The following is a 14,900-nucleotide window of genomic DNA, read 5'->3' on the forward strand; positions in this document are numbered from 1 at the left end:
AGTTTAATCTTCAGAGTATGGATAATTAAATTTATAGCATTGTTTGAGTGCAGTTAGGTTCAGAAATACTGGTTTCAGAGTATAGGAACTGTAAGTAGGAGGAGAGTTTTTATCGAGTAACTTCATCTGCCTAAAGTACCAACTGAATTTAAATCAAATCCCAGTTTGAAAAATGATTTTGACCTACATTTGGATTGAATATTTTTAAGTATTACACACAACTCAATTTATTAAATACTTTTCCAGTTTAAAAACAAACATACATGGTTGCTGGTTTGGTTTTGCCTTGTTTGTTTGAATTATACTTCTATGAAGTCTTTCATACCAAAATATTTTTGCTTGATGTCTTTTTAAATTCAGAAAAATATGTCAATATCCTAAGAATCTATAAAATATGCTGTATTATTTAACATGAAAGAAATTATTATATAAATCACGTCAACTTTTAAAATTCTAGTTGTTAAGTATAAAACCAGAATATTTGATATATATTACATAGATATTAACATAGATACGTATAATATATCCTTTTCTATGTTTAAATTGTTGGCTAATTTTCTTCAACACAGGCCTCTAAACTAAGGAACTAATTTAAGTTTTTGCTATGTTGTTGATGGTATTTTGTTTAGATCGAGTTATCCCAAATGGTATTAGGGTATCTTATAACATAAGTCATATAATATTTCTGATTTTTTTTGGTTTGTGCTAGAAGTTACATGGGAGGACCAGCAGAAAAAGGTGAATGGTACAATAACTGATGACAAACCATTGCCGAAAAAGAAACACCATTCTGAGCCAGGTTTGTCAGGGTTTTGAAAACCACATGAAAGCATGAGACAATAAAAATACATTTCATGCTTTTGTAATGCGTGTGCTTGATGGTTTTTTTTTTTGTTTTTTTTTTTCTTTTCACTTTGGTGTGGAATTTTTAGTATGTAGAAACAATTTAGAATAGTCTTGTAAATAGTTCTGTTTTAGAATAGCAAAAATAGATTTGCTTTTGTAAATAATTGTGTTAGAATGCACATGCACTAGTAAAGAAATACTCTGGCATAATATTAAACATAAATATTAGATTTAGCTTGATTTTTAGCTTTGAATTTTGTTATGATTTATCTGTGTGTGCAAACCTTGGGAATCCAGGTATAAGTCATGCTGATTCTTAATTAGATTACTGAACCGAGGTATCAACTGTATGTATGGTGGGAAAGTCATCTTGTGAAGAGCTGAATTGGAAACCTCGTTGTACCATCAAATATGACAGAAATAATGTCGTTTTTTTTTTTTTTTTTTTTTTTTTAGCACAAACTGCATTTTCCATATGTCTTAAGTTCTTAAATCTATCTTTCTTCTGGAACTAAAAACTTTCTTTCAATCCAAACATAAAGTGCAATTATTCAACTCTGTCTTCATTACTGCAAATGTGTAGCAATAAGAAGCATATCTAACTGGGGAAATGATAACGCTGATGATAATAATAGTGTTGTTCTCTCTGAATCAGACAATCAAAGGTGCTAATCACAGCATTTTAACCACTTGCAAAAGACACTGTGATGTTACAATAAAGAACACATTGTAAAGTATAGAGATGAGTAGAGTAAGAATGGAACAGTATAAGGCAAGACTAGACAGATTTAGATTGTAGGTTTCATCCTGTATTTAAATGTTGATCCTTGTCTTCTTAAGTGAATGGGAGTTTTTGAGTCCTAAGAGTATATAGGTACAATTCTGGGCTGCAGACCTCTTTCTGTTGGCTATAATAACTGTCTCACTCTAATAGCAACAGTTTTTGAGTCATTTAAATTAAAGTTTACATGATTGGCCAATTGTACCACCTCCTACGTTAATGCTGTAGTCTCAGTTTTAGTATTTTCTACATGCTGAACTCCTTCAAGTTCCCTGCTGAATCTGAGCTACTGTATATCTTAAAATTCAAGAATCAGGAGCAAACAGGAGCAGCAAAATCCAGATTGTCTGTGTAAACTAGGAACTGAGGAATATAGCTGCAGAAGGCAGTTCAGTTTCCAATTCCCTGACACTTTAATGCATCAGAGGAAGTTACAGGATAAAAAAAGCACTGCTTGTGAGAGCCAGAACTGAAGTATATCTTCTTTTCCAGCTGACTTTGTTAGCTATTGCATGACAGGTTCGGTGTACGTTTGCAGATCTTCACTGTAGACTTTCCAGAGCAATTTTGGCAGAATAATCTCTCTGTTTAGATTTTTTCATCTCCATCTCCCACCTGAGGTAGGCTTAGAAATGTGGTACTCTGTTATCTAGGCAGATGGCACATGGCACATCCATAATTATTAGCAATACTTGTTTAGAGAAAACTTCCATGTTTTTACACACAGGAGATTGTACTTTTCTACCTGCTCTTGAGACATTGTAGATTTTGGAGTATGACTGAAATCTTGCAAGACTGGAAAACAGATAGCAGAATAGCAATAGAAAACCAATATGAAAAGCAGTCACTTTTGTAAATGTTTTGTATATCAGAGCAGTATCTATATGATTTTTTGATCTATTTCTTTCTCAAGAACACTATCAAATACTGCAGAGAATACACAGAGTTGGTTTGGAAAGCCACAATCACAACTGTTAGAACTTAGAATAGATAAAGACTTGAGCAAAAATTTTGCTCTGCACTTCACAGTCTGAGGTCTTTCTTTGAAGACTGATGCCTGATAAAAGCACAAATTCAACTTTATGTTTTCAGGAATATCTTTCATGCACTGGTGGGTCAACGATATGTGATGCAGAGACAGCTGGGGTGGTTACATTCTAAAATGGTCATCAAGAAGCTTATACCTCTATTACCGTCATGTTTTTCCAAGCAGATGCTTTCTGTTTATTAAAAAAACAAACAAACAAACAAAAAACCCCACCAACACCCTAGATACTGAAAAGGCAGGAGATGCAGTGGAATACCAGTGTAACACAACTATGTGGATTCCAGGATGCGAGTTACTTGCTATGCAGGCACACTGCTGTCCCTGTTAGACATCCCTATATCCTTACAAACCCTGATTATCCATTTTCAAGGCATAGCAGAGTCAGAGCAACGGGAAGAAGATGCCACTATATTCATACCTGGATATTGAGATATATTAGATCTGTAATCAGTAGCTTCCTTGAAGCTTTTCAATATGGAATTTACCTTCTCCACAGGATTATGCTTTCTTTCATCTGAGAATGCTTTAAATGTTCTGTTTGCACAGCGAATAGAGAGGCAGTACTAACACAACATAATCCCTGACTGCAGTTGGTGTTAAGCAGAAAGCTGCAAAGAGGAGTATGGGTACCTAATAATGCTGTTGCACTCTTTTAATTGCCTTTTCATACAAAGAATTTTCTTCTGTCACAGAAGCTTCTCCAGTTTTTTAGGTTCTGTTTGTCTCTTAAGAATCTAGTGTAACCAGTCATAGAAGTGGCCTGGTGGAACTTTAGCTAAGAAAATTTGTTAGAAAAGTTAGCTATTAATCACATTTATACACTGAGTGAACTATCATAAAAATAATTGCAAGTAAAATGATAATAACAATAATAGTTTGTAATGTGAAACATTAAAATAAAGATATTTGTGTGACTAGACATTATGTTAGCAAATTTGTTGGAGGACAATTTAAGGTCAAGGAATAAAGCAGCAAAATGGTTTTCTGTTTCAGGCTTTACCAGAGAAGATGCTGATAAAATTCCTATATACCAGAAATCAACATGTTTTTTTAACAGTGCCTTAAATCTCATAAATTCTGAAATAATTGGCCAAACTATTGTTCAGTATATTACAGTGAGTCAGTCTCATTTATGCAAAGGTTTTGAAGGATTGGAAGAGCAAAATTGCAGAACCATAGCCAAGAGTAATATTAAAATTCAAGCCAGGGCTTGAATGTCTGTGCCCTTTCTTCAGCCAACTACAGCACTGTGTGTTCTCAAGACACAGCAGAATCGAAGAGAATATAGAATAGCTATTTGTTCCTGTCTAGTATATTAAGCATTTCTACTTTCAGTGCCCCTGCCTCTCAACTGAACAGAGGTCTAGTCCTGTAATCATATTTCCTTGTTCAATGAAAAAAAAAGAATGCAGGCAGTTTTACATGCTTTTGCATTTTTATAAATGCTTCTTTAAGAGAACAACTTGGAAAAGTAGGCTGTGGGTTAATGAATGTTGTCTACTGGTAGAAATACGGTTGGACAAGATAATGTTTTTCTTTTTAAAAAAGCAATTATTTTTACCTAGTATCATTATTTATCTTTTCTGAACACAGTAAGGTTATTTAAGGAAAAAAGCACATAGTTTAGGGCACCAGAGTAGTGCTACTCATTTCTATTTCTTGTCACCTGCTGGATAATAAGTGAACAATAGGTTTCACCATCCAAAGTTTGGAAAGTGAATTTAGTCTGGAAAACTGTATTTTCATCCAGAGATGATGCGGGAACTACCTATGTGTGATAGCAAGGAGAGTATTACTGTTTTTACCTTATTCATATTTGTAGCTGATATATTTGACATAGATTGTCTGGAAACCATCCTATGATGGTTTCATTTTTGTTGCCTTTGAGATGGTTGTAATGTCATCAAATATTCAGCCTTCATCACAGATATGTTTATTTTCTAAGCAGTGGTTGAGTAACACAACCATGGGGAAATGCTGACATTTTAATATGATTGATCAAAAAGAGACCAGTTAATTGAAATGTATTTATACATTTCAGGATGGCAAGAAATCAAAATGTAGTTTTCTTGTTATTATTTTGGATTAGATATATATATTTTTAGACTGTACCGAGCTTTTAGAGGATCTGCAATAAACACATCAGAAAATTCAAAGGTGACACTTAACAAATGGAAGTATACAAGTCTTTCAGTTGGAAGGAAATGGCTGGTTTTATCATTGGTGGAAGTATTCCTTAACTATACACAGAAAAAAAACTTTTCAGAAATCATGTTACTGCAGTTCAATAATTTACCTGCTGTCATACAGTCAGTTGAAGTGGTAAATGATTATGCCAAAAATAAAACAAAATGGTGGCTATTTTACAGGAAGGTTGTAGTCAAAATGAGAAGTATTGAAAACAGTGCTGGGGACTCGCTGGGTCTGGAGAAGACAAAGTGATGTTAAGACATTTGGAGAGGAGAACACACAGGCATTTCATATTGGGAGTACAAGACAAACAAGAATGCTTGTATAAAATTGGCAGCCTTGAAAAGGAGAGGAGCAGAGTGAAGTCAGAGGTAATGATTGATAAAGAAGAAAAGTTACTAAGCAGGAAAATAGTTTAAAAAAAAAGGACTTGAATGGGAAAGGAAAAAGTTGTCCAGAGCCCTCATGCAAGGTTCTGAGTGCTCAGGTAGGACTGAAGGAGAAAACGTAGAAAAGGGTCTTGTGGAGGTGCTGTGGGGTTTGAAAAGCAGAGAAGTGTGTAAAATTTACAGAAAGATTTACACATTACATGCCATACTGAATCTGTGACATTAGTTTATCCAGTGAGAAGTCAGATGGAATATATGATAGGAATAACCTTTCTTGAAAAATGATGAGTGTTCCCTACTTTGCAGGGGCTCCTCTTGAATAAAGTTGGACATAAAGCAGGTGTACTTATTTAAAATAAGCATTCCAATGTAATTACTTAAAAGTTGCTTTCGTTATTCTTCTGTGCCACTTTGGAGGTCAGTATGCCTATTTGTATGAAAGTAACAAAGCTGGATTCAAGAGACAAAGATACTTTATTAAGAAAAAAATGGCACTGTGTGAATTGGAATTGCAGATGTGTATGTTGCACTTTGGTGTCTCAGACAAATTGCATGGAGTAAGGGTTTAATTGTTGTTGATGGGTCATAATTAGTTGAGGTGGCTTGAAAATACCTTACAAAAGATACACATTCTTTAATGTGTGCGCCCTGTTCCTGCCTTCATGTGTTTTGGAAACCATTCTTGCAGTCTTAACAATGTGAGCTATTGGACTACGTAATTCTGTAGGTGCTGAAACTTAATGATATAATTGGGATAAGAACAGAAGTAGAATAGGGAAATACTTAGTTCAGGAGAGTTCATCTGGCAGTAGAAGGTGAATTTGTATCCTATGCTGATAATTATCTTTTCTGAAGTAGTATTGATGTTTGATTATCTAAATTAGAAAGAAAATCATAAAAACTCTCTGAGTTCCTCATTTAGTTTCTCTCTCAAGACTTATAAAAAGTAATGCAGTCTACACGGTTTCTTTTGATTGTATAGAGTTCATGCTACTGAGAATATTTAAGATTTCTTCTAAGATGTTGCTTTCTGCCTTCTTTGCTGTTATTCTTAACTCCTGGTAGGAATAACTCACAGCTTCCTTGTTCTCAGTGTTTTCCATACCATGTATTATACCTAGCATGTGTTAAACCTAGCCTATAGTAGGTAGTTGCCAAATTAAATGTCTTCCATCTTCCTAGTTTTTTCTTCATCCTACTTAGTCCTCTACTTATATTTTTGAGGAAAAATATTGGCATCTGTCCAGCGTGCAGCTGTGGTTTTGTGTGTGTGAATTCACACTTTAAGATGAAGAACTCATATTTTAACTGGTAGCCAGTCCCTTTATGAAAAAAAAAAAAAAATCAGAAGTACGAAGTGAGTTCTGCATCTTTAGGAAGGATTACAGAAAAATACAGTTTAATGGTATTAAGTAATATTATAGAAAAGTAATTTTATTAACACTCTAATGTAGTCAGATAGCTATTTGGCAATAATTTATACTCTTAATAATTCTGCTGTCTACTCCTCCTCTTTTTCTTGTATCCTTAGCATTTTACTGTGTAAAGAGCATCCACAAATGAGACTTTCTGAATCTGCAAGACATGAGTGTTTGTGAGGTCATTAATGCAGTGGAATATCGTTGCTTTTAAGGAGCAGAAAAAAACAACCAGAAAAAAGAAGTAATTGGCTTACATCTGTTGGTCCTGTTCTACTTCTGTAATTTCAAATGGGTGTATTTGTTAGGTAAAGTTTCAAACATACTTTTTAAAAATGAGTTCCTAAATACTTAGGAATAGTTTTCAATAACTGCCATTTCTTAAAATGAAAAGTTCTGCATCAAAGCATGATAAAATAGTTGGCGTTTCTCTTGTTTTCTCGGATTTCCAGTACACGTCGCTTTCATTTATTTTAGAAGTTTTTTTATTGAGAGTTTTGTTTCTAAATCTGTATATAATACCCTTACACATATTACACTTGCCCATGAGGATGAATAGTTGATCTAAATAAATGCTACCTCCACAGCAAAGCAATAACAATGCAAGTGAAGACTGACAATTGAATTATGTATATTTAATAGTATTTTATTCCATGATTTTGTTGGCAGACTTTAATACTTTTTTTTTTTTTTTTTTTTTTAATCAAGGAAGATCTAATGTAGTGGATTAAAAGCTACAGAAAGTTTTCAAACTGTTGCTTGGGATTTTAGGAACACCTTCTGAATCAGGAGGAGACTGATACACAGAAGTGTCATTGTGTCTAAACTAATACATCTATTAGTACTTTCTTCTTGACATCATTAATGGAAAGATGTTTGCTCATTACCATACTACAAGTCCTTCTACTTCATTAATATTTACAACAATGAATGGTCAAATTACATATTGTCTTTTATTTTCCTTTCTGGCTTCTATAGAATTATACTTCTCACACGTGATCAGTAAAAACTTAAAACTGAAAATATATTTGTAAATATATATATTTTTTTGTTTGGCATTTTGTTACATAAACATTATGCTCCTAACAAACATGGGGGATTTTCAATATGCAGTTTTAAAAATATGTTGACATGTTTGCCTGATATGCAGCCAAATACTAATTAGTTGGTTCTGAAATCTTCAGAAGGAGTTTTACTGCTTTTCAATTGTGTCAACACTAAAATTTACTGACGTTACTAGAATGCCTTATATTAACATATCAGGACATATTCCTGATCTGGAATAATGTGGTTCCAAGCAACTCTGAAAAGTTCTGAAGTTTTTTAGATTTCTCTTAATGTAATCTATGTCTCAGAGATGTACATTCCTACAGATGCTAAAAAAAACGCATGAAATATAATGGTGTCAGAGACTTTATACTGGCAGTATTTGACATAGAAGGAGTGCGTGCTTCAAGGCTATAGATAATATAATATATATATAGATGTGAGAAGACATTTTCTGGAAAAAAAAAGTAAGTTTTAATTTTTAGATGGGTTTTTCGTGATGGAAATAAAGATTTATTTATTTAAATGGTATAGAAATTATAACCACACCGTATCAATACAGGCTGTGTAACACCAAGGACAAGTAGATCTTATTTGCTTATATGAATTTCACTGTACAGATTTATTGCACTTGCACAGATAAAAATATAGTTACACACTGATATCTCTTTTTTAAACAATAGATGACATAGCATCCTTTGTCAGAACAGTCAGCTGCTATGCTTTCACAAGATATATCTCACATATAACACTTACACATGATCATCTAGTAAGCAAATTTAATTGCCTAAAAATGCATTCTAAATATATGCTACAGTCTACTTGTGTTTACAACAAATTTTTGGTACAGTCTTGTTATTTGATGGATGCAAATGATAATCTGCTAGCTATAGAATAAAATGGTGTAACCATAGAACAGGTTATCAGATGAAAATGAGGGTTATCAGATGAAAATTAGTGTTGTCTTTCATTTCATTTTATGAATTTATATTGCTTATTCTAATTTTGCATATTTTGAGTGGTGTCTAGATATTGAATGTAAGATGTGGATAAAAGTATATACAGTATATTTTTAGTGGTCTGAACTTTTCTGAAATTCTTAATCTAATATCTCCAGTGTTACTAAATTGTAAACAGTGTTTAGTAATTCAGCAAACTGCAAGCTGGATCTAAATCAGGGCTTATATGGATACATACAGTATTTTTAATTCTCATGCTTTCTGTAAGAATGCATTTGTTTTGTAAGTCATTGTAGCTTCATGGTTCTTTTTGATTATTATTATTTTTCAAGATGAATTCCTTCCATTCTTTTACTATAAATAGATGTTCAGTACAGAAAATGACACTGTCCCTCAGATTTTCTCCCTGTCTGAAATGGCAGTGTGTTTTGAATATGAAGTAATACAGTAAGTAATGAGAGAGTTGTTTTGGCATTTAATTTGCATGCATTTCCAGTAACTTAGACTGCTATGAGATGAGTAATACTTGGTTTTGAAAGAGTATCTGCTTGATACATGAGAGTTAATACCTGTATGTTCTTTTTTTTTTTCATGTTCAATACAATATTTTGTTCTTTATAATACCGCCATTGGCAAAGTGCTACAATAACGTGGTCCTTTCCAGAGTGTGTTATGTGGATTCTGAAATTTCTTCAGCTTATATGCCCTTTTCCAAACAATCTGTTTCTGTTTTGTTTTCCCTTTTCGATATGTGAAGTATGATTTAGTGTAAATTAAAACTATTTAATAGTAGAATTATCTAATAATGCACTTCCCATGCTGGATTTCAAACTGAATTTCAGTACTTGAAAAAAAAAATTAATATTTGCATTCAAGTAGCTTACATTCCAGAAAGTTGAACAGGTGTGAACAGAAGTGTTTCTACTTGTTAATGCACCTTTTACTATCCAGGTTTCTTTTCAGCTTCATTGCAAGGATTGACTTTGCTCTCAATGATAACATTTGTTATTTCCTCAGCTCCTATACTAACTCTATCTTTACTTTTCTTTTTCAACAACTGTAGTTTAACAACTTCTTTCTCAGCTTTCTTTCTTCTTCTGGTATCTTTGTTATTTTTTTCCCCATTTACTAACTCTGCTCTGCAGACTTCTCTCTAAAACAATTTTTGGCCCTTTCCCTCAGTGTCAGTTTTAACCTTCTGAATACATCCTCTCACGCCCATCTCCTTTGTCTATGTCTGTCCATTACACGATGTGATCACAGAAGAAGCGGAATCATCAAGGAGAAGAAACTCAGGTCTGTCTCTTCTACTGCTTTTTTCTGTGCTATATTTCATTTTACTTTTCCTATAGATTTTATCCTAGCTCATCTCATTTACTTTTCACTCTCTTGCCCTCTTTATATATTTAAGCATTAGCAAACTGTAGAAGTTTAACTTAGATCAAGGTATTTATGTAATTTGTATTACCCATGAAATATGTACTCTACAAAAAAACTTCAGAAAGCAACTGATGACACATGGGCATACCTTAAGATTTTGAACTCCTTAAGATTTTGAACTGATTAAATTAATCTCAGTGTTTGTTTCCCATCTTCACTATAAGCCTATAAGCTTCCAGCTAGCACACGAAAACAATCTCTAAACTGTTCTATCTTCACATTTGGAAATAGAAAACACAGACATAACATTCCCAGGAGGATATAATTTGCGAAGTGAATAATCTCAGAAAGTTACATTTCATGCACTGAAATCTCAAACTTAGCTTCATTGAACAAGTCCCATTTTTGTTAGGAATTGCTAGTGATCAAAAGCTGTTCTCTCATGGCAAAAAGTGTGAAACAGAAGGGTTTGATAGCAGAGCAAGAAATCAAAACATTGAAGGAAATCTCATATAGCTGTACTGGTTGTGGCTTTTCTTTCATAATGTGCATTATTTATTTTATAAAGTTTTATCTTTCGTATCAAATATTAAACTGCCATTTATTGAATTTTCCATATAGTATATTATATTATATATATACTCTTACTCTGCTTGTTCAGTCATGCTATGTCAGAACAAGGAAATTCCCCATTTTTTAGCAGATCAAATTGACATATAACATTTAAATTTTATACTTATTCCATCAAAGCTCTCATTTTTTTCCCTGCTGTTATCCCGATGAATAAGAGAAGCCACTTTGATGCTCTTTAGCTTCTAAAATCTGAAGGAATTTCTGTGACTGGTCCATTAAGTTTAGGTAGGATTTAGTCAAATATTTTTTATCAGTTCTCTGCTGTGGCTGGCTCCTTCAGAACTCACTTTTACATTTGCTATCACTTCTAATAAGCTCCTAGATTTTCTCTATGCTGCCTCTCAGAAGTTAGTTACTGTGTCTTCAAACATAACAAGTCTCAAGATAGAAACCATTTAAACTGCAAAGCAGGGGTTGACAGTGGATAAAGAGAGCAAGTGCTATTGAGAATTAAGTAATCAAGGCCTATTTTCTGTAAATCATCACTACTAGAAATTAATAAATTCATGCTGTACAAAGACTGGGTTTACTTATCCCATACTAAAGATCCATTTCTGTGAGGTTATTCTGAATCTCTTTCATTACAAATAATAATAATAATAATAATAATAATAATAATAATAATAATAATAATAATAATAATAATAATAGAAAATGGGTCACTCAGTCCTCAATTTGTTCATAATAAAGGAGAAGGAAAGTTGTGGATGCTTTTACTCAGGAACCCTCTTCTGATTTATGAATCCTAGATGATGCTTGGAGTATGAACAAGACCTAAAAATGGTATCTAGTGTCTCGGGAAAACATGTATTTTTATGACATGTTTCTTGAACAGATCTGAGAAGACAAAACGTGTCTTCTCACGTGTCAAAACTCTTCTGGACATTCCACTTGAGATAAATTTCTGCAAAGCAGTGTTTTGCACTTTGACAAATTTAAGCAAATACTTTAAGCTCCTGTAAAGTTAATTGTCTAGCAGAGAAATTCAGAAGCATGGTCAAAGACAGAGTTGCAAAACTTACTGCCTTTAAGCTTAAAGCAATTGCCTTGCTTTGTGCATAGGAACCTATTTTCAGATGTACATTTAGGAATGGTTCCCTGATGAACTTCTGTGCTTCACCTCAATAACATCATAGCTACAGATTTCACTAAGGCACTTTGTGCAACTGTGTGCACAGCTACAGACATGGGTGTCGTGTCAAAGACATACCTTCAGAAGGAGATGTTTTCCCTCTGGGTTAGAATTCACTTTTAAAAGTGTTAAACTAGGATTACCCATTTGCAGGTTTTCTTTTGTAAATGGTTTTCACAGTAGCAAGCTACTAAACACTGAGGTGAATCAAAGGATTAGCTATTGATTTAAGGTGTTACTAGAGCTATAAATGTTGAAAAAGCTGAATACCTGAATATGTGACTACTGTACTGAAGTAAAAATATTACTTTTTGATGGACATTATCATCTTTCACTGCAAAAATGAGAAAATTTTATTCCTTGAAAAATATCTAGAATTTTTTTAGTGGGGATGTCCTGTAAGAGTGCATGTAAAGTTTATGCTGTGTATTTCAAGGACAAAGGCAATTTCAAATTGATAAAAAACAAAACATTCTTATACAAATTGTATTATATGAAAGCAGTACATGTTGATATCATCCTTAATGATCAAAGTGTTTTCCTTTGCTGAATGAGGAGCTTCATAATGCAGTTTTCACAATTTGTTTCTAAAATTGGATTTTGCAAATAAAGAATGAAAGAATTTTAGTAATAAACCGAGCAGTGTTCTTTTCATCAGTGTTTCTGATGAAAAAGATGCTGTGCATCAGCAAAATGCAATGATACTTATTGTGATCTTTAAGCATACAGAAAACATTCATGAAATGAACCTCTTAATGAGAGCTAACTTGAGTAATGATAGCCCAGGCTGGTCACCAAGACTGAGGAGAGGCTGAGCCATGACAGGCTAAGGGCAGTAAGTGTAGAAGTAGCGTAACTACCACTATCAAACAGTGCTAGGTTTACTCCAGGTTCTCAAAGGCAATGCCCAGTCATTGCTGGTTCTTTGAGGCAATGGATGGAAGTCAGGAGGTGGGGTACTGGAGACAGCTCTGGCTCTGACAGATGAGAAAAGCCAGGAAATAGAAATTCTGGCTCTTCTCTACAATCTTTGGAGCAGAACTCTCTCATAAAAGGGGCATAAGAAGGACTGATCTGAGTTTTTGCTAACCTTTGAAAAGGAAATTCAAGTGGATGAAGACTATTTGGTTTCTGTTTTGTCATTTTTATATAAGATTTGTTTTACAGTAACTTGATAGCTTGGAGCAAAACTTGGGAAAGTTGAAAATTCTACGTTGTGTGACCAAATCAGAGCTGGCAGGCCAGGGCAGTGCAGAGCCAAACAGAAAAGAGCCTGGAAAATAAACTGAGGAAGCAAATGCAAAAAATGTGTACAATTGAGATAGTTTAAGAGACTAAATACAATGGAAGAGAAGGACTCTTATTTGTGTTTGTTCTTATGTGTAGTATCATGAGAGGTTTTTGGAGCGTTTCAAGAGTGAGTCTACTCTTCCATACTTTATAAACAAAATGTGACACTCCTCTATTTTTGAGTTGTAGTCAATATTCTGTGACACACTTTCCCTTGAAGACCAGGATAGAGCTTTGTTTTATTTCCATCTCTCACCTGTTGAAAAGGAATTCCTGGACGGAATTTATAACATTTTAGTTTTCAAATGTGGTTAGGTAACTTGTGCATCTCTGAAGGGTTCTGTGATATTTAATTTCACGAGTTTGTTTAAAATCTCATACCTTAGATTGGACACTTTAAATGTCTCAGTTACAACTCTATATTTGAACAGCAGAACCCAAAGGGATACTTCAACATCAAATTCAGTTTAAAGGGATTTATTATACTAACAGATGTATTGGGTTGGATAGCTGAGAGACTTAAATTCTTAGGTTTAACACCAGAAACTGTGAAGGCTTCAAACCCTGAAATAGCCATCTGTATTGGACTAGGAAAAAAAAAAAGGCTGGATTTCAGACCGGCAAAGAAAATATTTTAAAAAAATCAGTTTATAGACTTAAAAGTGAGAGCATAATAGTGCCAAAGACAGAATACCAGTAAAACTTTGAGAGCTGAGTTTGTAATTCTTGTCTTGCATGAAGGTGAACACACCAGTGTTGTTTTCATGGCTTAGCTTAAATCTTTAACCATATTTTTGTCTGTTGAGACACTAATGAAGATTTCTTGCATTCTTAGGATGGCTGAAGGATCTCTATTAATAGTTTTTTGCTTTTCTGAAATCAAGCATAGTTATCTTCAAGTCTTTGTGCCTGTGTATTGAAATGGCTTTGTCAGAATGTGAAATATTCTGTGGTTATACTGTGGAGCATGGTTGGTGGTAGGAACTCGGAGGTGCTTGCGTGCTTGGCAAAAAAAGAACAGCGACACTGGACTGGGGCTTTTCATGATGATGACGCAGAGCTAATAGCATGGCTGATCTGAATAGAAATTTGTGAGAACAGAATATAGGAGCCCACTAACCCCACAGGGATTTTTCTTCTACATTCTCAGAATCCTATTTCATATCCTTTAAAAGAAAGCTTTTGCCACAGTTCTTGGTGGAATTGAAATGTAGTGCTTTAGCTGATGTTCATCTTGCTGCTTCTGCTTTAGTAACACCTATTTCCATGTGGGATCTCAGTATTTTTCAAAGGCCACAAAAATGTATGTACTTTTTGCGAGGCGGCAGACTCACAGAGTATCTTGCAAAAATCACTTTGGAAAAGGATCCATGAGTAAACACTCTATTAAAGTGTTCATAATAACCCTAATTACTGTTTAATAAACATGCAAAATAGGACTTCCTGGCTTGCTTCAAAAGACCTTTGTCCCTTATCAGCTGCACTGGTTTATCCCTAGTGATGAATCCCTTGCCCATGGTTCTAGAGATTCTTTCACTTTCTAGCCTTGATCACCCCACCTCTTATTCAACTAAGCAGCACCATGTACTGTGCAAATAATAACATTGTTAGCATGGTTTAAGCATTATGATAAAAATTTGTTTAACTGGTGAAAAATGTCCCTCAACTCTCATTCTTTGTTTAGTAATGCCAAGTTTGAAGCTATGAATGTTTTAAGAACATCAAAACCATCAAGCAATTCCCAAATAGAAAACAGGAATGCAAAGGCATGTTCCCCCACTTGGAAT

The 14,900-nt window shown here is 33.9% G+C and overlaps 1 protein-coding gene across 24 annotated transcripts in view; it reads left to right on the forward strand.

The window, feature by feature from the left end:
- RIMS2 (regulating synaptic membrane exocytosis 2) overlaps positions 1 to 14,900 on the forward strand; it is a 436,018-nt gene that overhangs the window by 325,078 nt on the left and 96,040 nt on the right. For 8 of the 24 annotated variants that reach the window (XM_090137865.1, XM_090137866.1, XM_090137887.1 and 5 more), the window contains one exon: positions 9,942 to 9,974. The exons of 15 other annotated variants lie outside the window; for them this stretch is intronic. In XM_090137865.1, the coding sequence (XP_089993991.1) occupies positions 9,942 to 9,974 (33 nt within the window). Of the gene's footprint in view, positions 1 to 709; positions 800 to 9,941; positions 9,975 to 14,900 lie in introns of all 24 variants that reach the window. One more of the 24 variants, XM_090137886.1, reaches the window with a different exon arrangement.

Source organism: Phasianus colchicus, chromosome 3, assembly GCF_987193195.1.
Source record: "Phasianus colchicus chromosome 3, bPhaCol1.hap1.1, whole genome shotgun sequence".
In the NCBI taxonomy this organism is placed as follows: Eukaryota; Metazoa; Chordata; class Aves; order Galliformes; family Phasianidae; genus Phasianus; species Phasianus colchicus.